This window comes from Mycteria americana, chromosome 3 (assembly GCF_035582795.1).
Source record: "Mycteria americana isolate JAX WOST 10 ecotype Jacksonville Zoo and Gardens chromosome 3, USCA_MyAme_1.0, whole genome shotgun sequence".
Taxonomy (NCBI): domain Eukaryota; kingdom Metazoa; phylum Chordata; class Aves; order Ciconiiformes; family Ciconiidae; genus Mycteria; species Mycteria americana.
Genome location: NC_134367.1, coordinates 85403938 through 85429551, shown reverse-complemented (window position 1 = coordinate 85429551; position 25614 = coordinate 85403938). Strand labels below are relative to the sequence as shown.

General features: G+C 36.3%; 1 protein-coding gene across 3 annotated transcripts in view; it reads left to right on the top strand.

The window, feature by feature from the left end:
- ERO1B (endoplasmic reticulum oxidoreductase 1 beta) overlaps positions 1 to 20566 on the top strand; it is a 29463-nt gene extending 8897 nt beyond the window's left edge. For 2 of the 3 annotated variants that reach the window (XM_075495954.1, XM_075495952.1), the window contains 14 exons: positions 1579 to 1662; positions 2065 to 2106; positions 6544 to 6626; positions 8534 to 8607; positions 11283 to 11403; positions 11493 to 11539; positions 12687 to 12698; positions 13554 to 13580; positions 15032 to 15124; positions 15279 to 15525; positions 16371 to 16440; positions 17656 to 17742; positions 19030 to 19163; positions 20083 to 20566. In XM_075495954.1, the coding sequence (XP_075352069.1) occupies positions 1579 to 1662; positions 2065 to 2106; positions 6544 to 6626; positions 8534 to 8607; positions 11283 to 11403; positions 11493 to 11539; positions 12687 to 12698; positions 13554 to 13580; positions 15032 to 15124; positions 15279 to 15525; positions 16371 to 16440; positions 17656 to 17742; positions 19030 to 19163; positions 20083 to 20143 (1182 nt within the window). In that variant the 3' untranslated portion in view covers positions 20144 to 20566. The remainder of the gene's footprint in view (positions 1 to 1578; positions 1663 to 2064; positions 2107 to 6543; positions 6627 to 8533; positions 8608 to 11282; positions 11404 to 11492; positions 11540 to 12686; positions 12699 to 13553; positions 13581 to 15031; positions 15125 to 15278; positions 15526 to 16370; positions 16441 to 17655; positions 17743 to 19029; positions 19164 to 20082) is intronic. The other variant, XM_075495953.1, reaches the window with a different exon arrangement.
- The last annotated feature ends 5048 nt before the right edge of the window (positions 20567 to 25614 follow it).

Genomic DNA, 25614 nt, shown 5'->3' with positions numbered 1-25614 from the left:
AGAAAAATGTTCCTACATATAAGGGGAAAACATGTTTTTTTGAAGACTAAATTGATTAAAAGTTTAGTCTCAATCTTTTAACCTATTAGGTATAGCAAGAATACTGTTCTTTATAGTGTGTGACTATTAATTTACCGTACAGCTTGTATGTATTTTTTTCCGAAAGCTAGCATAAGGATTAGTTTTCTGACTTAAGATTTATAGGCGTAAATAATTTTTATAAGGACATTTATAATTCTTAAATTTTTGTGTTGAAACTGCTCTAGGGCCTGATGCCATCATTGGGGTATTAGGCTTAATTTTACAGTGCGTTTTATAGAACTCTTGCTGTGTCTGACTACAGAATCAAATTCAATATCTGCAACAGTTTCAAATAAGAAGTGATACATCAAATCATTCAAGATGTAGTTTGTTGGATATAAGTAGTGACTTCAGTTGAATATCTTCATGAATAGTATTTATCAACTGAAGGAAACTAGTACAAGCTGTGCTAAAGGAAAACAAAGTAAAAGAGTAGAAGTAATTTTTATTTTGTGTGTTTTTTTTTTTTACTTTGAAAGTTTTAAAACTGACTTTTTATTTGGAAAATAGGGGTTTCTACTGAGGATAAATGCTTTGTATTTTATTTGCAATGTTAGATTTCAAAGGTGGTGTACTTCTGCAGTGTTTCTGGTTGATGATGCAGGAAAACCTTTAGTCGGTAGTCTTCAGTTTAGGAGTGATAAGGTCAAAGTGTTTTTTTATCAGTAATGTTAATATGTATAAGGCTAATGTAAAGGAAAGCTGGGTTTGTTTTTTTTTTTTTCTTCAATGACTTTCACATTGACAATCCAAGTGAAGTGTAGTAAAGTGTTTGAATCTCTTGCCATGTAGTATATACTAATATATGTGGTAGTCCCTGCCTTTTTTGTGCCATTTGATGACAAACAGGAGCACTAATCATCACAGGATTTGTTGGTAATGTTTCTGAAGTGTTTTTTCTTCGTTATTTATATTTGTGCTATATCAGCTTTCTAATTTGAGGCCATTATGATAGTCATTCTTCCTTGACTAGCTATGATGTGTAGTAATTATTGCCTGTTTTTATTGCTTGAAGTCTGAAATCATCCAAGCACTTATTTGAATTAGTAAACTTGTGCACTACTCTGTCCCCCATCAAATGTAATTTCTTGATCAGTATAGTACAAGTGCAACTGATTGTAAGTACAACCATTTTAGAGCTGCATATGTCTGATTTGCCTTCTTTTTAGTAGTTTATTTACTGCTTTGAAGTTATATTAGTGGTGAGAGATTTAATTTGTGCTTTAATATAATATGTGTTTGTGTCCACTGGAGACCATTATCACTAATAATTCCACTGCAGCAAGCTTCAGCTTATATACTCAGAGGGAGAGTAGTTAAAAGAAACCAACCGACCAAACCCCACAAAATCCCCCCAAACTTAAAGTACTAAATTTAACCATTTTTCCTTGTATCCTCTCCTTTAATTGGAAAGGATTTCCTGCTACTGAGAGCTCTTTTTTTTTAAAGTTGCCTTATATAAGTATTGATTGTAAACTTTTGTTTTTGTATGTTTAGGTCAACCTGAAGAGACCATGCCCATTTTGGGCTGATGATGGCCATTGTTCTATCAAAGATTGTCATGTAGAGCCTTGTCCTGAGGTATGGATCAAATAATATAAAATAGAAAAAGGTTATTTGGTTAAAAAGGTTGCTAATTTGCAGTGACTAATACTATACTAACAATATTTACTAATGAGAACTTAAATTTAAATAAAAGAGCAACAATAAAATTATTTTGCATTTCAAAAGCAGAAATATAACCAAAGGATTTTAAGGTCTTAGTCATTTTACCAGTAAAACAAATAACTTTAAGAATAAGTCTCTTCTAAGCTCTAACACTGTTTTGGATAGAACATGTTGAGAAAGGAGAGGAGCAAGTTAATTATTTAAAAACAAGTTTGCTCTGACCTCTGTAGGAATGGTATTTAATTTGTAGATTTTAATCAAGCATAATAATTTCTATGAACAGTGTGAAAACTGTGATTTATTTTTTGTTTTCAGAGCAAAATACCTGTTGGAATTAAGGCTGGGAGTGCTAATAAAGTAAGGAGTCATTTATTTTCTAAGTTCTTTCTGATTTTTTTTTTTTTTTTTTTTTTTAAGATCTTAGCATTACAGCAGTTGTGTGACTTTTTATTACAGACCTTGGCATAGTGATGAAATTGTTAACGTAACTGATCAGTTCCTGTATGTGGCTTCACATTTTTACTTTTATGTATAATAGTGTTTCTGACATAGCTGGTACTGTCACGTCATTCTGAGTCTGTCATAGCTTGAGAGCTGGTGCAGACTGAATCAATGAATGACCAGGGACAGCAGTACATGGCCACAGAATGCCTGATGCAAAATTCTTTGTTCATTTCTGAGTACAGGCCACCTTCTATAAAGCCATAGGTTAAGATGCACAGATGCAGTAGCAGTGCAGTCTTTTGTAAGAATCATATATAACCACAGCCTCTAATATTAAAAGAACCTGAACGATTACATGTAGTTTCCCCATATCTAATCTTGAGCGGGTCATTAGTCTAAAGATGATTTGGTCATTAGCCTAAAGACAATTTAGGCTAAAGTGGTCAGTGCAAGCTTAAGTAGTCAGTCTGTGCTGTTGGCTTTTGCTTGCTTCTCTCCAAGCCATCTTTCCTAGATCACCAAGTGATCTTAGCAAAGCCAAAAAAATAAAGAGGGCATATATGCCTAGAAAAGAGGTCAGAACAGAAACACAAACACCCCCCACCCCACCCCCCGAAATCCCAAATACAGTGCCCAAGAATAAGGATTTTAGCAGCTGATGGGATAATGGTGTCCAAATGAGAGATCTTCCTGTTGAGTGCCTTGGCTGTGTTTTACACTCATACTTACTCTTGCTTAACTATTGTATCTCCATCCTCCCCAGTACTTTCCACCTCACTGGCAGCCGTAGTTGCTGCTTGCCTCACCTGAGTGTAGTTCACTGTATCATAAGTGACCATTGGCATTAGGTTTAGACATTATGCCAAGAAAGATTACCACAGATAGCTGAGAGGAATATTTCATCGTGAATTGACGACTTCTGTGTCCTGCTGTTGTGAACAGTGCAGGGAAGTCTGTCCAAGCTTTAGCTCAAGAGGAAGTCTCGTCTCCTGTTTATACATATATTGTTAAGCTCACTCTGAAGTAAAGTGCGCCTCTTCATTTAAAGGTTCCTGGTGATCAGAGAAGAAACATCTTTTTCACTGACATGACTTAAATGTCAGTCATTCACCATTTCAGCACAAGAAGCAGTAATTGTTTTGGGAAAACTTTGGCACTATCTCTGGGCAGAAAATCTTGAGTTTTAGCTGGATAATCTGTTGCCCGTTCTCTTTTTCATTGACTCTGTTCTCTTCCAAGCTTGACTGTAGAGAAACTGACTCCTGGAATACCATAATGCCTCCTAAAGAGGCATTTTAAGACTTTAAAGACCGTTTTAGAAAGGATTCTTCTAGTAGGCATTTGAGCTTCCTGATTGATTAATCTTGAGAGCCATAAGTAAGATGTTAATTAGTAGCCAAAGAGTATGCTGTTCTTAAGATACTTCACATGAACATATTGAATTGGACTTCGGAAGTGAAAAATCGGTCACCTTTTGCTTTCACCACAATAAAGAAACTGGGATAGCTTCTTTGGGAAGCTATCATTTGCTGGTACGTTTGCTACAGTTGTTTCCTTTGAATTGCCTTGTAGGTTGTTGCAACCAGCTACAGTACTGAAAGTTGGGCAATTCTGCACCTTTAATCTGTAGTAGAACAAAGACACTAACATCTGCTCCTTCTCTGTCAGAAAACAAAATATTTCTGCAGGAAAATTGTCATCAGGACTGGCATAAATCTTACCTACACCATTTTCTTACTATTTATGATGCAGTTAATTGGCTCCAAGAAAGATCTTTAAAAATTGACAACCTCATTTAATATCCCTTTTAAGGAAACATCAAACTCATCTTAGTATGAATGTTTTGTTTCAAGGACTATGCAAGTACTGTGCTATTAGCCTGTGCTTGGTCCATTTGGGAAAGTCCTGCATCTTGTGGATTATCCTTGAAGTATTGGTTAAAAAAAAAAAAAATCTCTCTTTTTCATCCTGATAGTGTCTGCCTTGGAAAGGTGAAAATAACCAAAGGCATCTTTTTAACAATGAGAGCTATAATCTCTTGAGTAGATATACTCAGGGTAGAATCCTGTGGAGAAGTTATCTGTGGTGTAAGAGCTTGGCTTCTGTGCAGTTTCCTATTGCCCTTCTTTCCTAATGTAGATGAGCTTGTAAACAACTAGCTTTATTTAGGCTTTTGTGGGGGATTTTTTTTTTGTTTGTTTGCTGAACCATAGAGATAACCGTTCTTCTTTTGAAAGTTTATCTAGCTACAAAGACCAGGGTTACACTTGCACATCTTCCCCACAGAAGTGCAGTTAGCAACAGAGGATCTCTTTTCCATTCTTGGCACCAACATAAGCTTTTTGAAATGGTGCTGGAGAGGCACAAAGTAGTTTCCCTTTCTATAGTCCTGTTTCATTTGAGTGGTGAACACATTTTGGGGGGGATAGACGTTAAAGAACTGTCATGACAGCTGCTGTATTAATCTTTGAAGCAAGGAACAGGATGCAGTAACTGGAGGTTACAACATTTAACTTAATATTTTACTTCCTGCCCACCTCTTTTCTGTTTTCTTCCAGAAACTGCTCTTAGGAGATCCTGCTTTGGCAGGAACAGATACTTTGTCCTTATTTAGTCAGTGGTCACAGAGCACTGATCTGACAGCTGTTGTGTTAAACACTGGAGAATAGTGAAGCCTGGAAACATGTTTTGAGACTTGAATGTTCATTCTGTTTGAAACCTTAAATTTAGGATTATATTCTTGGCAGTAACTTTTTTCACTTCAGGGTAGGGATTGGTTTGCAACTCTAGACACGCAGAATGTTTACTTCAGCATCTCAGTATGTTATTTCATCAGCAGTATCTGTTTCATTCTAGGTCAGATCCATTCCTTGTTCAGATTTTTCCATTGAACATTCATATGATGCTAAAGAATGAGCCCCCACACCTGGCAAATCCAAGAAAATTGAGTGAGAAGTTCCTTCTAGAGTAAATATTTGTTATGGGCAAGGCCCCTAACAAGGTTTAAATTATTTGGGTTTTTTAATCTCCTTCACTTCTTTGGTTTTCAGTAAGTTCTCCTATTTTTCCTTGTATTGGTTCTGGAAAATGCATTTTTAAAGCAAGTCGTCTTGCTTACTCATCTGAACAGTTTTAATTAACTCCTTTCTTTTTTGAGAAGTATTGTGATATGTATTGTGGTGGTACTTTGCCTCTGGTATGTTGACCACAAGTCTGTCCTCAGAAATGAACTACTTTCTTTCTTTTAAAATTTATCAAATTATTATTGTTGTTTGCTATTTCTGAAGGGTTGACCAAAGCCTTTAGCTTATGTTTTTATTTTGAGTTGATGTTGGATAGTAATCCTTCATGTCAATATGTATGTGCCCTGAAGTGAAGGGAAACCAGCAGTTTAACTTTATATAAGCTATCAGTTACTTCACATTAAATCATTTTCTGTATTTCTTAAGGACTGTGATAAAGTAGAAATCTGTGTAAACCTAAGGCTCAGTCTGCAAAAGAAAACACATGCACACAAAAAAAACCCCAACCCAAAAACCCCAAAAAAGAGGAAATTGGGTTTGTTTATCTTTTAAGAGAGCACTGATACTATCTATTATGTTGCAAAACTGTTAGAAGGATTTTTTGAGCTTTAAGCTGACAGACTTAACAAATTCCCTGCTGACAGAACCGTAGTGGAATTTAATCTTTAATTCTTCAAATGTTTTCTTTAGAAGTATTCTAATAGTAAGTCTGTTTTAGTGGATTACTTTTTAAAAAATACTGTAGAATCAGAGTTCAGCTTAAATACTTCAGTTCTGGCTTTAAAATAATCAAAATTTGAGTTCAGCTTGAAAAGCCTCTCTTCCACACCTGTGCATGTCTAAAGCATGCCAATGAATAGGATTAAATGAAACATGAGGGGAAAATGGCCAAAACTGATACATTTTCCTACTGAAATGACCAATGAAATGTGGGGTATGATTATGCTTGCAAAATAAAAGGTATGTTTATAGGTATGACACTGCTTTTCCTCCAAAGTCCTTTTGCAAGAATGTAAGTAACTGAAACACTTCAGAACTCCATTTAATTTAAACAACAACAAAAAAAAGGCGAAACAAAAAAAATTTTGACATATTTAGCTGAATTTTTTGTGGTAGTTAAATCCACAGAGTGAACTTGGCCAGATGAAATTAAGTGAAGAAAAATAGAAATAAGAAATGTTCCAGAATTACTTACTGCTTCTAGGATCTGAGGATTTTCCCTGATACTAGCCAATTCACTGCTAAACCTAGAAATACCTTTCACAGCACCTGTTCTCAGAGAATTTTAGGTAATTCATTTGTATATTAAATATGAACTTTCTTACAGTATTCAAAAGCAGCAAATAATTCCAAAGAATTGGAAGACTGTGAGCAAGCTAACAAACTGGGAGCAGTTAACAGTACCTTAAGGTATGCTGTGATTTACAACAGTAGTACAAAAACAGTAACAAAGGAGCATTTCATTTTGTCTGTCTTGTTTTGGCAATGTGCTGTTGTTTGTTCTTCATTCTTTCCATAGCCCATTAGAAAGTAAATGTGAAATGATGCAAGAACATCTGAAGGTAAAGGTGTTAAGTAGACTTTTTTTTTCCAAGAAAGTACACTTTGATATTATTTGAAAGAGGTATCTTACAGCATCAGGAGTCAGAGGAAACTTGCAAATAAACCCACCTTTTTTCTACTTTTTGCCAGTATCAGTCTTTGTTCTTGATGACTGTGCTGGATTAAGGGATTCTGTCCTGCTCTGTCCCTCTGTTACACTGATGTGCCTGTTTGTGATCATTCAGTGAACCAGATCAGGGAGCTTGTGAGTTACTTTTGTTGTTGGCAAAGTTATTTTTAGCTTGGATCAATTCCCTGATCTTGCTTATTGCATGGCACAGTCAAGGTTGGGTGGGAGGAATTCTACAGGATGGTGTTGCCCCAGAGTAGGAAGTGTGTGGAACAGCACTTAGAAAAACTTGCTTTCTACTACATTTCCCACCTTTAAAAAGTAGAAATAGAAAATCAGTTCTTCACTGTGGATGGAGAGGTGTGGTGTCTTTGGCCACAGATTTTAGCAGTTCTACCTGATAGAGATGTTGAAACTCACTCTCTCCTGTCATCTGACAAAACGGGACTGTTGTGAAAAAGTGTCTGCTTCTGCCTGGTGTGTGGTGTTTTAAACCAAACTGGGTAGAGCCCTTATCCAAGGTTTTTTAGGGAAAATAATAAGCTATTAACGCTCTTCCAGTCCTGTAGGGCAAAAGAATACGAGATTGAGTACACATATGGAGAGCTAAAGAAAATGCCTTTTGTGAGAGTAGGATAGACGATTAAAGTTGGGAGAGGGCAGGTAATGGATCCTGCAAGTGCAGGAAGAGTTTGTGCTTTGTACGCAAACCTCCATGTTCTCTACCTAGCAGTACATCATCCTCATGGTTTTGGGTTATTTTCCTTTATCAACTGTATTTCTTGTGATTATCAAATCTTGCCTGCTGGTAATTACTGGAGCAGTTCCTCGCCTAATGCCAAGTATAAAGTCTCCTATTGTGATTTGGCAGAAGGTTAGAAATGTATCTTGTTATAGAATTGCCTCTGTTTGTAGAATTGAGCTAGTACTAATTTGATCAAATCAAATAGGTTGTTTTCATTATTTCAAGGTGCTTCACTGCACCCTGGAGCAGAGTTCCCAGTCTTAACTTTTGCTTACATTTTGCTGTCAGTAGTGTGGCATCAGTAGTTCTGTGCTGCACAAGTGCGTAGAAGAAAGCATTCAGCTTTTGGCACTGTTTGTGTTTCATAGTGTGGGAACTTCAAAGTGCTTGTCTGTCTGGTACAGTACACCTTTGAAAATGCTAGGGTGAGTGGAATACCATTTAAAAGGCTTAAGACAAATCATATTCATAGAGTAATTTAGCTTGAAGGGGCATTTAGACATCCAGTCTCCCACTAAAAAGCAAGGCTAACTATTGCCAATCTCATTGAAAGTACAGGTTACGAAAATATGTTAAAAATGTATGTTGTGAAAGTATTTTACCAAGCTCTTACTGAAGGAAGAGAAGTCACTGGCGCTGCACAGTTTGTTCAAATAATGATGGTGAAGTCTTTCTTGCTGTCTAATGTTAAGATGACTTTTTAAAGTATTGCATTTGATGCCTGCTTGAATCTCTGTGCAGCTAACAAGTGGTAACTCCATATATTCTCGAGTTTCAGATACAGTAATTCAGAATTCAGTTCCAAGTTAACTACTATATGTGGTTTGTGTTTCTTTTGGTAGCTCTTATTGATGTTGTTTATTTAAAAGTTTAAAACCAAATGTATTTTTTTCCCCTCAGTAACCAAAGTAAGGAGGCTTTCATTGACTGGGCAAGATACGATGATTCACAGGATCATTTTTGTGAACTTGATGGTAAAATGTTTAAGCTTTTTCAGAGTGTTTGTCTTATTTGCTGTCTCTTAAAAAACACAAAAGATTATAGTTTCTCTGCAAATAACCATTTTTAAAAAGTTTTCATTTTGTGCTAAATGGAGATGTGACAGTTCATACCATCTTAGATGCAAAGAATGCAATTTTTTACAAGGAGCATTTGATAGTCTACACAGTGCACATTCACTGTTACCTCCTGTTAGTATAGTGAACAGGAGACTTTTATGGAAATAAAAAAGAAGGTAAATGGGAGGGGGCTAGCATATATTTTTTTAAAAAGCTTCTTCTCACAAAAGAGTTACATCTAGCACAAATATAAGACAAATTACTTGCAGCTGATTCAATTTCTTACTACTATATTATTTTTGTTGCTATTCTACTGTCTATGCTTGGACTGAGTCTGTTCCTCTTCCAGCCTTGCTGTGTTTCCGAATGATCTCTGCACTAAATTCACCCTTATTTGTAAGGACTTTCTTATTGTCAAAACATTAGGATACTAGATTGTGTCTTCCCTCTGCTCCACATATGTGAGTCTCTTTATTTGCTTGTAACATTCAAAGCTCAAAGGAATGTTTTTCAGATAAACATGAGAATTGCCAAGTTCAGGAATGACTGCTAAAGGCCTTTTTAATAAATACCTTAGAAAGCTTTCTATGCTAGGAAGACTTAGGGCATAATGCAAGATGTTTTACCTTTAGGCTAATGTTTGGTGTCACCTGAGAAAGTAGCAGCTGTAGTGGACTTCCCAACTGCGGTTCTCTTTCAGCACTTCTGCTGTGTCTTATCTGTGAAAATTTTCTATATAAGCTCTTTCTGTAATAAATAGTCGGTGAGCATTACTGTAGCTCTGAACTGCTATATGCAATAAGCTGCTGTTGTCTCTACTGTCTTCAAGCTGCCTACTTACATTTTTAAGAGGACTCAGTTGGGAAAGGGATAGTTTAGGAGCATTTCTTCTAGAAGTAACACTAACTTAAGTAGTTCCTGATTCTACCTCCATCTCTCCTTACATCATGCCCTGCTGAAGGAGGGTGTACTGCCTCCAGCTGTGTTCTTCCAGTGCTTTTTCTGCGCTGGCTCTGGCACGCATCTTTCTGCATGGTAAGCTGATTCAGCTTACTTGAATAGAGGAAAAGTAAGTTGACATCTTCCTCTCATCTCCCAGATTGTTGTGAGCAACTGGCTTATCAGGTGAGTTTGTGAGCTGGTACAGGGAGAGGTAAGAGAGAATAACTACTGAGAGTGACTGGGAGGAGGTAGAAACTCTTGTTCTCTTCCTCTCCTCTCTTCCTGGTGGTGAGAGAGCTCTTAATTCACTCAACTGTAGCACAAAACCATATCATCAGTTTTACTTCTTATTAGCTTTTTGTTGGGCTTAATGATAAACTAGATAAGGGAATTGATCTAGCTGAAAAAAACTTTATAACCCAGGTCAGCTTTCCAGCTTGCTGTTGCACTGCCCCACAGACTCAGTTGTATGTGGATAACAAGAAGAAGAAGTGGAGACCTGAAGTGACCACGAAGTGTAGGAACTGTTTAGGTTAGCCATGCTGTCAAAGAAATAAAGCAAGCTGTAATTTGACTTTGTCTCATCTGGCACTCACTGTGTTGTTGTGCGTCTTGTGTCTGTCTCTTTTCTTGTTTTTGCTACTACTGCTGAAGCGATGCTTAACTGCTCATGCAGAATCATCTCTTCTTTTTAGAGCAGTTTTCACTTTCTGTTTCTGTGGCGCTTTTTGACATCTGAGGAAGTACTCAGTGGCACTGCTTGGCCTATTCCTACGAATAAGTCTCTGGACTACTGGCTTGTATTGTATGTGGGTTTTTTTAAACATGAGTGGCTCTTGACCTAGAATTTCAAAGAGGAGGGAATTCTTTCTAATTTTTACTGGTTGTAGCTCGAAACTTAAGTTTCTATTCATACAGAGGTTTTTAAGCAGAGGGAGTACTGTTTCATAATTTTCTTTGGATATGTTGCCTGAATTTGTAGTGAACTTTAGAGATGAGGGTATAACTTGTTGAAATGCTGCTTAAATAACATGTTTCTTGCCATAACCAATAGAGCGTTCTGCAATATGCTGAAAGTTTGTTCAATTAAACAGTAAGATCCAGACTTTCTGCCAGTATACAAGGGTATCTGGCAAAACCAGGATTTAGCTACTAAATATGCAACATGTACCAAGTACAAGATACATTTCTTTGACCTTGTCTTTATTAAGAAGCCCCTGTAGCAGTATACCCATTTCAAAAAAGCAACCCCCCCAACCAAATACTGTCAGACAAATAAACCCTGAATTTGAAGCCCATTTAAAACAAAACACTGTTTATATCTTAGCATAGGGTGAGAGAACATATTGCATGACAGGTGTTTATGGTGGAGTTGAAGAAGCCACATAGAAGGTGTTCAGACACTTTAGAAATTATGGCCACACGAGAGACTTTAGAATAAGTATACTTTCAAGCTTTCTGTTTACTGTTTTTTTTGCTGTTTTTACTTTCTATTGCTGTATTTTTATGTAGAAGGCATTTATTATCAAACTGGAAGACAGAATAGTATTATATGAGACCTCTTATTTATATTTAATTCTGTGTGACTTTTAAAATTAAATATTTTTTAACTGATCAGCTAGAATATGTAACAAAGGTTTCCTATTTAGATGAGAGATCTCCAGATGCACAGTATGTGGATTTGCTGCTGAATCCAGAACGTTACACTGGATACAAGGGGCCGTCTGCTTGGAGAGTGTGGAACAGCATCTACGAAGAAAACTGCTTCAAGTAATTGGGAGGGGAGGAAGCCTATTTCTTATACTTGAGCATTAATTTAGCTTAAAACTGATTTTTTTGTTTTCTAACTTATTTTCTAGGCCTCGATCTGTCTATCGTCCTTTAAATCCACTGGCGCCTAGTAGGGGTGGGTCTTGCCTGTTTTATTTTCTAACGCAGTTCTTTTAACATAGTGACTATTGCAGTACAAGTGATACAAATAGTAATCTTAAGTCTGTAGCTGTGCTTTCTGCTTTTTTAATTTCCTTTGTAGAAGTAGCTGTCCATTTTCAGTATTTAGACTAAGGTTTGTGATACTTGATTACATACATGCTTAATCTCATGCATATGAATAAGGTTATTAAAGTCAGGGGAGCTAATGTGAAAACTAAAGGAAGTCTCAAACTGTTTAGTAAGTGTCACAGTAGTTTTCCAATGTGGATGAGAAGGAGTTAAGGTTCAACAAAAATTTCCGCACTCTTGTATTCTTCCCGTGTTGTTTTTTTTCCTAGAGCATTTAATTTAATCACTTTAGCTCATAGTCATCATAGTGTAATGTGTAGCTGTACGCTTTCCATCCATAATGTTTAGTGTATTACAAATGTACAAATAATTGCATTATTTGACGAAAGAGTGGATAATTAGGAAGACTCAGTTATCTGTAAGAATGTTAAAAAAAAAAAAAAAGTTCGCCAATGACTTGGGTTTTAAGTTTCCGAATTTAAATTGAAAACTATAACCTGGTGTTCCAAATGAATCAGCTTTCCCCTGTCAGTGTGTCTCATTTCCCTTAAAAATTGACTATTAGCCAATAGATTGAGTTAGAAAACATCACCACACATTAGAAAATCAAGGTAGCTTTTAGTAATTATAAATATTGAGGTAATATATTGCTGGTATACACAAAAAGAATTGTAAGAGCAGTTTAACTCAGGGATCAGAATTTCAGAAAGGAACACTGGTCAGTCAGATTGTTGAATAATGTGAACTGAAGAAGACTACTTCCTAACCATCTTTCTGAAGCTAAAACATAGCTTTCAAAAATATATAAATCAGCTGCTACTAAGATTTCAAATTCATAGTGACTTTCATTATTATAATGTGTTTAGTCTCAGGTGGTCTTGAGGAGGATGAAGAGGATGGAAAGTAGCCTTTTTTTGTAGATTAAATAAGGTTTCTTGCACTTTTTCAGTGTTTGTAGTAAAGCCTGTGTTTCATTACTACTTTGCTGTGGAAATTATCTTTTTAATGCTTATGGATTTTTTTATTTTGTTTTTTTTTTTTTTTCCCCTAAGGAGGAGATGATGGTAAGTCATCTTATTTTGCTTGACTTGCAGAAGTGAAGTAAGCATTAAAGAGTTTTGGACATCTGATTTATTCACTTTATTGCTATTGCATTAGAGGTCAGGAAAGTTATGGTTTTATGCAGATGATTGATCAGAAAATGTTTTTGTTGGGATAATTCTTTCATTTGGAGTACGGGGAAGGCGTGGATAAGAACAAAATACAGTTCTGTTGTTGGTTCTTATCCTTGTAACAAAATATGTGTTGTGATAATGTTATTGGCGACATAACTGGAGATACATAAATTAAAGGATTCTTGGGTCTCCTCCAGAGCCCCATTGATACTGATGTCAGATCCCTTAAAAGAAGAGGGACAGTTTTCTGTGTACTTTTCTTTAATGTCCTTGATTTTGGGAAGGTAGGGAGAGAGTGGAGAGAAAAAGCATTTGGTTGGCCTACGGTGAGACAGACTTTAAGATTTTTTTTCAGTCAACTGAAAGCTCTCAGGCAAAAGATCTAAGCCTACAGGAAACCTTCAGACAGTTAGCAGTCAAGGTAGAGGCTATCAGATATAATTACAGTCTTTTGTCACGTCTTTCACCACTAGTGCATATAATCAGGCTTGCGCTTCCATACACTTCTGAATGCCCTGACCAGTAGCTTAGTCATGCTCATTCTTGTATTTCTCCTATTCTGACCCTAACAGATTTAAACTAACCTCAACGTTCAGCCACTTCAGTGCCTATTCTCACTTTAATAGCTAAATTGTTTAGCTTTATGTCCAGGTGGCAGCTAATGTTAGTATGCATAGTAATATAAAGATACTGTAATGTTGAAAATGAATACTCTTCATTTACCTATACACTTTGTATTTACAGGAGAATCTTTCTACACATGGCTAGAAGGTAAAGGCTCTTGGATGGGTTAATATAAAGTTAAATTCACTAGAAGAAACACCGTAGTATTTTTTTTCATCTCCCCAAATATTTTTCATAGTGTGGACTTTTTAATAAATTGTGCAGAACTTCTGAGTGTCATTCAAGGAATATTTTTTTCTTGAGGGTCTTTGGGAATATTCTCATTCACTTAGATGGTATACTCAAACCCTTCAGTGTTTCATCTTTTATAAAGGGGGAGTTCACTTCGATACAAGTTACTTTGAATTTTCTGCTCATTTTAGACATTTAAGCAGGGACATTATAAGTAACATTGCTAAGTGTTTTTATTTGAAAACAGCTTTAAAAAACATTAAAGTTTTTGATGGTTCTGTTCCCAGTATGTAAACTAACAAGTATAATGTGTGTTCAGAAGGCAAAGCAATTTGCTTTTTATTCATATTTAAGTGGAAATTATTATTACAGTGGTAGCAATCAAAATAGCATTTTGGAGGTGTGTAGAAAAGTAAATGAGTTAAATGTACTTAATTCTAAACTTAGTTCATTCTGCCTTTCATAAGTCTTTGCTTGTCTAGTTGGAAATCTCTAACTGGTGCTATTGTAGGAAAGCATACAAATTTACACGCTTTTTAAAATGTGATGTCTGTAAATGAGGCCATATCTCAGCCTCACAGATAGGCTTCACCATCAGCTCTTCCTGCTTCCCTTTGTGGAGATTGGACTGGCAGGGAAGTCACCCAAACATATCTTTGAGAAAGGAACAAAATCCTAAATTCCAAGTGTAGTCTCTATCTCTGGGTCTAAGTAGTATTATAAGTAATATCTGCATTTAAATTGTATTTTGGCCACCCAATGCCATTGCCTTTCTGTTTATGCTGTAGAAGCCTGTATCCATCAAAGTCATATTTTTCAAGGTTTTGCTCTGTGCATTTAAATCTTCAGTGAATTTACAGTAGAGCTGGGAAGAAATATTTTTGCTGTTTTACAATGCCATAAGGTTTTCTGGGGTTTTTGATGTTTTTCTGTAAGGTCACTACTCTAATTCAGTGGTAGCTTTAATTCTAAGTAGGATGGGTCACAGTATAGTTCTGGTTTCCAGACTGTCAAAATCCAAGACTGTTTCAAGTTTATTGCTCAAACAATGTAAGCATCTTATTTTTGTGTGGCAATTTATCTGTACTAATTGACCAGATACTTATTTGACTGCATTTATTAGAACACTAAAATACCAAGTAAGAAATGTCAAACTTCATTCTTAGTACTTCTTTATATACAAAATAAGAGCTAAACTTTTCCTGTGATGGACATAAGCGCTTATTAACAATGCTGAAGTACTGTAATTGTAACTCTTGAAAGTTAAATGATGCAGACTTGCATCACTGAAATGTCAAGGTATATTCATTTTAATACATTATTTCCAGTATCTAGTTTGAGGTCTGTTTGTCTTTTTTCCTGGACAGGTCTTTGCCTTGAGAAAAGAGTGTTTTATAAACTCATTTCTGGACTTCATGCTAGCATCAACTTGCATCTGTGTGCAAATTATCTTCTTGAAGGTAATTTAAGTCTAGGTAAAATTGCTGAATGGAATTCCACAATATCTGTAACATGTATTTGCTTTTTCTGAAAATTGTTGATGTATGCTTAGTTGCTTTCTTTTTTAGAATATGTATGTCTTACTCTCCCTGCTCTTTTTTTTCCTCCCTGTAGAAACCTGGGGGAAGCCTCGCTGGGGACCGAACGTGAAAGAGTTCACTCGCCGCTTTGACCCCATTGAAACAAAAGGAGAAGGACCAAGGAGGCTCAAAAATCTGTATTTCTTATATTTGATAGAGCTGCGTGCTTTGTCAAAGGTTGCGCCGTACTTTGAACGTTCAGTTGTTGACCTTTACACTGGAAATGGCCATGAGGATGCTGAATCTAAAGCTCTCTTACTAGATATCTTCAGGGATACAAAGTAAGGCATAGGATTTTTTTTTTCTCAATAGTTTGAAATTCTCAGTTATATTCACAAGTGAGAATAGATGACTTCTTGATGGGATAGGACAAGGAGGAGAGTGGAATGAAGAAATAAAATTAAGTAATGGGGAGGAACAAGAGGAATTTGTACATTTGATGGGAACAGGTGAATATTGTTTGAGGTTTGAATATACCAATCTTTAAAAAACAAAAAAACACAAACAAAAACAAAACAAAACCCCCACACAACTCCCTGGGCTCCCTATTTGTTGCTTTTTCTGATTCTTCGGTATAAGATGCACATGATTTATTTTGAAAAGGAAAATAATACATGTAGTCTTGTAATGATCCAGTGAGTAGTCCAGCTTTTATCATAGACTTAACCTATGGGGTTTTAGCCATCCCTTCTTCCTTCTGCTTACTCTGTAAGGTTCTTTAGTCCAGTTCCTTTGCTCACCTTCTCGCTAATTTTTGTGATTGGTAATGTGCTATGTGGCTTTATTGCTGTCCCTAATCATAATCTTGCTAGGTATTTGAGATGTGGTCAGGCAAAGATCAACTGGAAGGCAAACATTAAGATGATTTCAGTGTGTATTAGAAAGAAATCATGATCAGTGGAAATGGAGTGAAGAAAATTCTCAACAAAACTAAATAGCAGATTTCAAGTTATAGTGATTGAATAGTAAAACTGATACCATTCAGTAATTTTTTTAAGAGCTATTCTGCAAAGACTAGGAACTCTGTAAAGTACTTTACACTGGTGGCATCAGCTGCTCACCAAGCTTGATGGAACACTGTAGTTTAGGCCAGTGTTTGGCTTTTTTTGCATTTTGTCTTTATTAGGTCCTTCCATATGCACTTTGATGAAAAGTCCATGTTTGCTGGAGACAAAAAAGGAGCCAAGTCATTAAAGGTAAAGCTAGTTTTCTGAATGACATCCAAAATATCCATTTTTTAATTAAGTTGTGTTATTTTAGAAAGCCTCTCTACCTACCAGAAGCATACTGCTGAGAGTAGAAGAGGCAGGGATAAAAACTTACAGAATTGTATCTGAGGCCTCTCAATCTACTTTGTAGTAAATAAATGCAAGGTGTTGTCCTGAGCCAAGCGGACTGAAATCTCTGGTTTAGTGCCTTGGGTCTGCCATCAGGACTGTGGTGAGGCAAATGAGCTGAATTTGTATTACCAGTAGATGCAATGGTGTTTTTTAAATAATCTGTTTCTCATAAGCATCTGGGAAAAAAAAAAAGTGATGTTTGCTTAAAAACGATGCCTTATTATATGGCATTAGATTATACTATATTATATTATACTATATATTATACTTAACATTAGAAAAGCATAGTTCCTAGACATGGGAACCTAATGTGAATGCTATTACTACCTAGCAACTTCCAGTGTTAACATGCTGGTGTTCAGATTGGTATGCACTACAATTCCACAGTTGGAGTGTGGCTCACTAATAAAGGTCTGGTTTAATACTTATTAACACTTTTAACACAAGTTAGTAATACTTATTAACACTTTATTTCAGTAGTAGTATGGAATTTCATCAGCATTAGAAAGAATGCTATTAGAAAGGTGCCAGTAGTTTATCAGCCCAGCTAGTGTTTTTCTGACCTTAAAATTTAATTGAGATCGTATTAATTAGTTCTGTGCTGTGCTTGCTTCCACTCTGACTGAAGCTACAAAGCAGTAATCTACCCATAGCTTTGGACAGGAAATGTCTTTTGCGAATTGTAACTTGTTTGCTGGTTTGTCAAAAGGATAGGTTGGTTCAAACGGGAGTTGAATAATGGAAGAAAAATTGGGCAGGGACACAGATACAGTACTTATAGCTCAGAAAATTTTGAGCAAGTTGCTAGAAACTCAGTGTACAGAATCCAAGCGTTACCCTGCATGTCCTGTATTTTGGGTTTTTTTCCGAGGAATTAACTATCAGCAGTGGCTTGGAAACAAGATTCTGGGTTTACATGGACCTTTGTTATGGCCGGGCCACATATAGTAGTGATTTTGTTCAGTTTTAGTAACAGAGAATTGATATTCTAGTGGTACTAGATTAGTTAACCATCTGTTTTTGTAAAGCTAAGAGGTACTGTATGCTTTTTATTTTGTTTTTAACTGATAGGAAGAATTCAGATTGCATTTCAAGAACATATCCCGCATAATGGATTGTGTTGGATGTGACAAATGCAGGCTGTGGGGCAAACTGCAGGTATAGTTTATTTTATGTGTGTGTGCATGGGGGGCCGGGGGGGGACCGGGGGGGAAGGTTAGAAGATAAGTATCTATTTTATTTTGGCAGGGTGCCTCTGACCTTAGTATTCAGACTTTCTGCACATGGTTGGTCTTTGATATCCTTACCTGTATATTAAAAATAGACATATGTTTAGTTCACTGTTAAACAATTTTTTAAAAAAAGTTGTTTAAAAAATGTTTATTTTGTTTAGTCAACAGCTGTTTAGTTTACTAAAAGGTATAGTTTGTATTCTCTGAAATAAATGTATTTAAAGCAGATGCTTCACGGAAAAGTCTTACTGGCAGTCAATATCTTATTTGTATTCAGTGATTAGATGAGCCTTGTGGAATCACTTGTGGGAAGCCTTCCTGGAAATACAGCACTTGCTTAATTGTTAGAAATTCAGCGTGAGATTTAACTCCACAAATTGAGGCATAAGAAAAAGAAGTAATTCAGATTTTCACAATTTATGCAGAAGGCAGCAAATGAATGCAAAGGTGCACAGTAAACGTGAAAGTTGAAAAGCAGAATTTGAGTTACTGGACACGTTTTTTGGGGGTTGGTTGTTTTTTTTTTTTTTTTTTTTTTGAACAAGATTTTAAACCTCAAGACTAATGTTAAGTCCAAATTGAGAATAGTTGTTACTTTGGGGTGCCTACTGTACTATACTGCTGTATAGCATTAAGTTTATCAGAGTTCACTTTTCAAAGAAATTTATAACATTGAAAATTTGGTGGTCTCTGAATTTCCGGAGTGCTGCCTACCCTGTCCTAGTTAATGCTTCTGATCTACTATGTTTTTTTCCTTCTCACACAAAATGAAATAGGGCCAGATTTCCTGACGTATAAAATTCTTTTGCAGCCAGCCTCAACCACTTTTTGTCAAAATCCAGTGGTTGTTTCTGTAGCCTGATTAAAAGGGGAAATAAGAATAGCTTCTTCTGTTCTACTTCTGTATAGAAAATAAGGGTTGAAACTGAAACTGCAATGTCTGCCACTGGGACTGGAGGTGGAAAAAGCAGAAGCGTTGTGATACCTTACAATAAAACCTAGTTTGACTTGGAAGGGGGAGGGGAGAAGAAAAGGGGAGATCTGACCCAACAGCTCCTACAGCAGTAGGGCATCTATAAGGTTAGGGGCAGGAGGGAGCTGGAAGTGTTGTAACAGGCATATTTTCATATGCGTCTGCTGTGGCTGAGAAGAAAAGAGATGGGAATTGAAGGGGTGATCTTATTGATGTTAAAACATTGGACTTTTCTTGTAGACTCAAGGCTTAGGAACTGCTCTGAAGATCTTGTTTTCTGAGAAAGAAATACAGAGCCTTCCTGAGAATAGCCCATCAAAAGGTTTTCAACTTACACGTCAAGAAATAGTTGCTCTTGTAAATGCCTTTGGAAGGTAAGTTTTTATCATTTGTATAGTAGAAAAACAGTAGAACTTCAGTGTCAACACTCAAGGTCTGTGGAAAGATGGTATTGTACATGTGGCTTTAGCTTTTAAAGGCTGAATTATTATTAGCGATATTGATAAACTTAATGCCATCAAACTGAGTATGTGGAGTGCTGATTATTAGCCTTGGTCATCATTGTGTGTTGGGATCCAATTAATCTCTTTATCTCGAATCTCACAAATTCCATCTTGTGAAAGCTGGGTTTAAGTCTGAAATAGTCTTAAGCATTAGACTTTGGGTATGTCTCCTCAGTTTTGGACACTGAGTAGAGCTGTTCTACTTTTTTTTTTTTTTAAATTTCTGTTTTAAATGTGTGTATGTCAAAAGTAGTGAAAGGGAAGAAAAATACTTGGAGATTTTTTAATGCTGTCATTTAGCCCTTAGGCTTTTGTATTTTTGTGTATGATGTGATTATTTTTGTTAAAACTTTCATTTTGTTTGATTTTTTTTGAAAACAGCAAAAATTTACCCCATTCAAGTGATGAAATAAAACATTTCAAGAGCTTTAAAAGATGTGTAGAACTTGCTTTGTTCATCATGCTAGTTCTTCAGATCTTGAATATAACAATCTGGTCCTGTTTAAAAGAATGTAATTAATGTTTATTATCTCTGGTTAGAGATTTTTATAGATGTTTAATGAAGTCGGGAAAATTTAAAATATATCCAAACTCTAATCCCTGTAATATAGTATGTAAATATAATGGAGAGTCAGATAGTAGATCTTTGGAGGGAAAGTACTATCTTAGTTAATCTTTGGAACAGAATGGTGTTCAAAAAAACCAAACAAAAAGCCCCCATGGAAGATGATGATTTGCACTTCTCTTTTGCAGTTGACTTACTAACACTCAAGGGGTTTTTGTTTTACAGGCTTTCCACAAGTATAAGGGAGTTGCAGAATTTTAAAGTTTTATTACAACAAACTAGGTAATGAAGGCCTTTGCACAACCCGTTAGTGAAGACCATTTACATGACTGCATTGAGCAGAAGGAACTGATCCTTACAGGACTCACATGAACTGATAAAAAGTAAAATCAAATACCAACTTGAATATTTATGTTTAAACTAGGAATGGTTATTAATTAGAAAAGATATTTATGAATGAAATATATAGTTTTTAAATGTGTAAATTATGCTGATCTGTTTATTTTTTAAGTTCTCTGCTCACAGTTCCATTGTACTGAAACTTCATAAATTTTCTTTATTTTCTTGTCTGAGACACTTGTTTTATATGAAAATTTCTGTACCTCCACCCTGACTTGGCCTGAGAGAGGTGGTTCACCTCTCACCCCCCCCAGTACTGACCTTCAGTATATTCTGAGGATTGGGTATGCTGATTCTGACTGCGTAAAAGGAGGGGAAGAAAAAAAAAAAAAAAAAAAAAGGAAATAAGGCTCTTGTTGAGTTCTGACTTCTTACTGTAATGATGAAACTTACTTAAAAATAGGAAATTTACTGAGCAGAAAATTTTATTTCATACTGAGCTCCTTTGGATCATGCTGATATTGACATTTTTTTCCCTTGTGTGCTCCTTTTCAGAATTTCCTTTTTTCTTTAAAATAACTACCTTGTCTTTGATGCAGCACAGTTGGAAGTGACTTTTCTGCAGCCCCTTGGCTACCTGCATTTGCTGGGGGTAAGGGCAGGGGAGATAGTTAGTGGAGTGCTGCTAGCTGAAAAGCCTCAGGCAATCAAATTCGCATCTACCCCATTTTATTTTCTAGATTGTAGTCACAAGTTCAGTTTCCAGAAATTGTCTTTTTAATGTCTAAAATGTTAAAATAGCACACTTCACTCTTTGAGCCGTAGAAATAGATTTGCTCTGTATGGGTTATGTTTTAGTGCTATGTTAAAAGTGCGTGCTTGTTTTTGTAGCCACTTTTAAAAAAAGATGCTTTTTAAAATTCATAATCACACTGACATTTAATACTACATACTCTATCTATGCAATCCCTAACTGTATCTTCTTTACAAGGATATTCAGCATAATGAAACGGGTATATTAGTAACATAACTTTCATAAAATAAGAAATTACTCGTGTATCATTGTCCACAAATGTCAATGATAACTTACCATTGTCCAAAACAGAATTCAGAAACAGCACTACTGATTAGTAGCAACCAAATATTGGTTTAAATTTAAAATGAAGTAATAATTTTTTTTAAACCAGCATGTTTCAAAGTGAAGTTAGGAGTTATGAATGTAGGAAGTGCTGGTACAGTGTAGATATATCTCTTGTTTTTAAAACAAGTCTTCACAAAATAAAGTGCTCTTAAACATCTTTCACCCTACCAGATATTTAGTGACCTGTTTATATAATTGATTGTAACTGTATTGGCTTCCATAACGTGGTCCTTTACAGCTGAGATTTTCTGAAAGCTGGAATACGCTCTATGTCCTTTGTTTCCAGGCTAGCCTCAAATTTCTGCCTGACTGGAAAGGAGAGACTATCCTGCTGACACTTGCTATTATAACAAATACTGTTTGTCAAAAAATTAAACCCTCTTGAGTCAAACTGGGATAAGCTAAATGAAAGAAAGAAGAAAAAAAAAAGAGAGGAACCCCCCCCCACAAACCACCCCCACAAAGTTTTGGTGATAGTTGGACAAATTGGCAATGAACTGGTATCCAGTTGTAAGTTCCTGTTGAAGCCAGTAGATAATTTAACGTGGTGTTAGAGAAAGCTGATGCCAGCCTGGGGATGTTATGTTCTTACCCAGCAGCCTCTCTTGCCTGTGAGCACCCATGTCTGAGCAAGTCACCACAGGCCTCCTTTTTCTAGTTAATGGAGAAGGGCAGGTGATTTCTAGGTGGATTCATCTGACCTATTCCGAGCTCTGTATGATCCACTCTAGGAGGTAGTGATTTGCACCCTAGAGTTTATTTTTCCTCATTAAATTGAAGTGGGAATCTAGGTAACTAGCTCAGATGTGAATAGCTGTGTTTGGTAAATGAGTTACACCCTAAGTATCTAACTCTCCTGAGTAATTGTGTGTATTGAAAGTGTGTGTTTTTCAGTTGGCCATTAATTCCTTGCCTTTTGGATTGACCTGCAAGGGCTAGAACCTGTAGGATCACTTTTTTGAAGAATGCTGTATAGCTGGGATTTATCTGTATTATTATATATTATAGTGCCTAAAGCTTTAGGCAGGATTTTCTAGTTGAAAATAAACTGTGTTGTCTGTGCTGCCCCAGGAAGGACCCGAGTCTCAGAATTGGTTCTTCCCTTTTTCCCCTTGCTTTATGGGGAAAGTGAATTGCTTCCAACCTTCTTCTGGGGATGCAACTTGTTATTTTTCTTTTTTTCCACCTGTGCCTGGCTAAAATCTATGGACACTGAAGCAGCATCACGTACTAGCATCATGCACTTGCTCATGGGACAGGTGAGATTCAGGCACGCAGATCCTGGACACCTGCTCCTTGCAACACTCATTGGCACAGCACAGGCAAGGTTAATACCGTTGGGTAAGGACTTAGAGATGGGAAGCTTTTCTTCTTTTCCTTTGTGTTATGAAAACACAGGAACGCAAGTGAACAGCAAATTCTGTGTATGGGGAAGTTCTTTTGCATTTGAAAGTACATCTCACTTGGTGATCGAATATGGAAGGCATTTCACTTCGCTGCCACTGTAGAAATAGGACATAAGATTTTTCCTGTTACATATCTAGTTGAAACAATTTTCCTGTCACCCTCTTTTTTACTGTATTTGATGTACATTCTGTGACTATGCTGCCTATGAAGTTTTGCCATGTGAGTCGGATGACTTAGTTCTTTATATGTGAAATTAAATTTTAGAAATGTACAGATCCGTTTTTATACTAAAGAATAAGGTTAGTGACACTGTCCATGACCTGTAAACTATTTTAAATTCCAGCTCTTTGTTGGAGATCAGCTTGTCAACACTGTCTACCATTCATTTCAGAGTAAAAGTACATTGCCATGTACAAATGACACAATGATTGTAATCCCAGAGGTAGTGAGAAGACAAAGACAAAAATGTTTCATTTTTCCCAAGTCATGAAGACTCAGGTGAAGTGGTAAAAAAGACTTGGTGCAAACTGCATAGGTAAAATGTAGGGCGCTGTTGCTGAACAACTTGCTCTTCAGTGCCTGAGGAGGAAGGTGAGAATACAGATTTAAAAGAGTAGAATATAGAGACTTGTGTAAGCTGGAATAATGAAAGTGTTTTCCTACTTCAGCTGATGATTTGTGCTGTATGTCATTGTATGTGCATGGAATACACTGTGCCACACTTTCTTGAGTTGTGTTTTGATGGTTGGGTTGCCTTTATCTGACCTTGCTTTGTGCTTTTCTGGGAAATGACCTGTAATATGTTGTAAATAATCTAGATGCTTATGTTTATAAAGCAGCTATCAGCAATTCATCACTTTACAATTCCTCCATATAGCTAGCCTATTAAAATGTAATATTTATTAAAATCAAAATCAATGTTGGAACTGCTTACTGAGACCTAAACACTTCTGAATCTTTGCTATGTTTGAATCTATAAAATGCAAATTAAAGTATTTTCTGCTACAACTTCTTTTTGTGGATGTAATTTTTGGGTTTTCATTTGAAATTTTTTTTTACTTTTCATTTCATTTACCTTTCAACTACACTTGGTAGAAATTATATAACTTACATTATTTACATGTCAGTCATTTAAGCTCAAGATGATGAGCAGGCTTTCATTCTCACTTTAATTCTGTTCAAAAGATGAACATCACCTGTGTACCTCTTGCTGTTTACAGTGCATTGTAGCATGTCAGCACATCAGAAATGCATGCAGCAGAATTACAGTATGTTTCTGTATGAATATGGCCAAATTTAGCCACTGTTTTAAGTCTTTTTGCCTCTTAAAACAATTGGACTTATTTTGAAATGAAGTTTGGTCCGTTCTGTCCCTTTCTCAGAATAGCTTGTAAAATCAATTTTGTAAATATTTTTTCTGGTTGGTTTACCCAGTGGGGCTCTTCATGTGAAACTATTCCCCCTACAAGGTTTCTGCAGCTTTCTGTTTCGTTCCACGTATGTATTTTTAACAAATTATCTTACTAAAACTTTGATATGCATATTTCATCCTCAGTTTAGGTGAGTAAGTTTAGGTGGGTATCATCACAGGTGATGATAATTTAGTGATTTAATTTAAGATTTTCCCTTTCACATTGTTGTTTAAACCTCCTGTGTTTGAGAGTATTTAATTCGTTACTATGGTTGGATATAGTCACTTGTAATTCCACTTTTTTGCATGCATACTGTGGCATAAGGATTAAGCTTGTTTTAAGCGCAGAATTCTCTTAATTAAATTTTTGCTGTGCAGCTCTATGTGCTGTGAAGAAAAGGTAATTCCTGCAGCCTTTTTTGCACTAGGTCTTCAGGCGGTTTTGTACAAACACGATTGTAGATCTCCAAACGGTTTAATAAAATTCCTGTTCTCCCACCCCTGTGGCACCTTTTTTAATCTCTGGCTGATAGTTTAATTGGCTTTTTTTCTTCAATGAACATTTGGGAAGAAGTGAAGAAACTAATGGAAGCTCTGGAGGGCAAACAATTGGCAGGGTGCTTCTGCCAGAGGCAAGGCTCGTGCTTTGATTTTACCACACAGGCCCCAAAATCAAAGACCTTGTGGAAGACTTGGTATATGAGTGTGGCACTACTATACCTTTGGCTTCCAAGCAGACCTGATCAGATCTACTCCCCATCCCTTCTTTTTTTCCTCCATATCCTCTGTGAAATGTGTACGAGAATTCTCTCCTTCCTGTACTTCCTGAAGTTGAATATGAGGAAAATGTCAAGCCTGTCCACCATCCGGGGATGCTGTAGTACACCTCAAAATGAACTACCTTTATAGAAGTAAGATTACTCTAAGAAAGATGTTTTTCTCCTAGGGAAATGTGGATTGAATTACAGTATTTGTTTCACGTGGGGAGGGAGAAAGAGATGCTGGGGTGGGGCAGAGTTCTGCACAGTAGAGCATACCAGTCAGTATTGAGCACACTCAAAAGACCTGAACTAGAGTTAGGGTTCCTGCTCACCTTAGATTAGTATTAATTATTTTTAGGCTTACTCTGTGCAAATGTCACATATTAGAATGGTATTTATCTACCACTTTCACCTCAAACCACCAAATTTATCCCTGAACATACAAGGCTGAAGCTTGGCCTTGCTGACCTTCTGCTAGTTATACAGGATCTCTCCTCTAGGTCCACTTGAGGTTTTTCTGCTTTACATATTCCTGGTTCTTCCTAGGTTTTTATTAAATAAATAAGTAAGCACTGTTGTATCTATCCATCTCCCTGGCTAGGTATTTGACTGACTCTTTTACATAATACACCTAGAACTGATTGACAGTGATGATCATATAACTTTTTTCAAACTCACAAATTTTCAGCCTGTTTTGC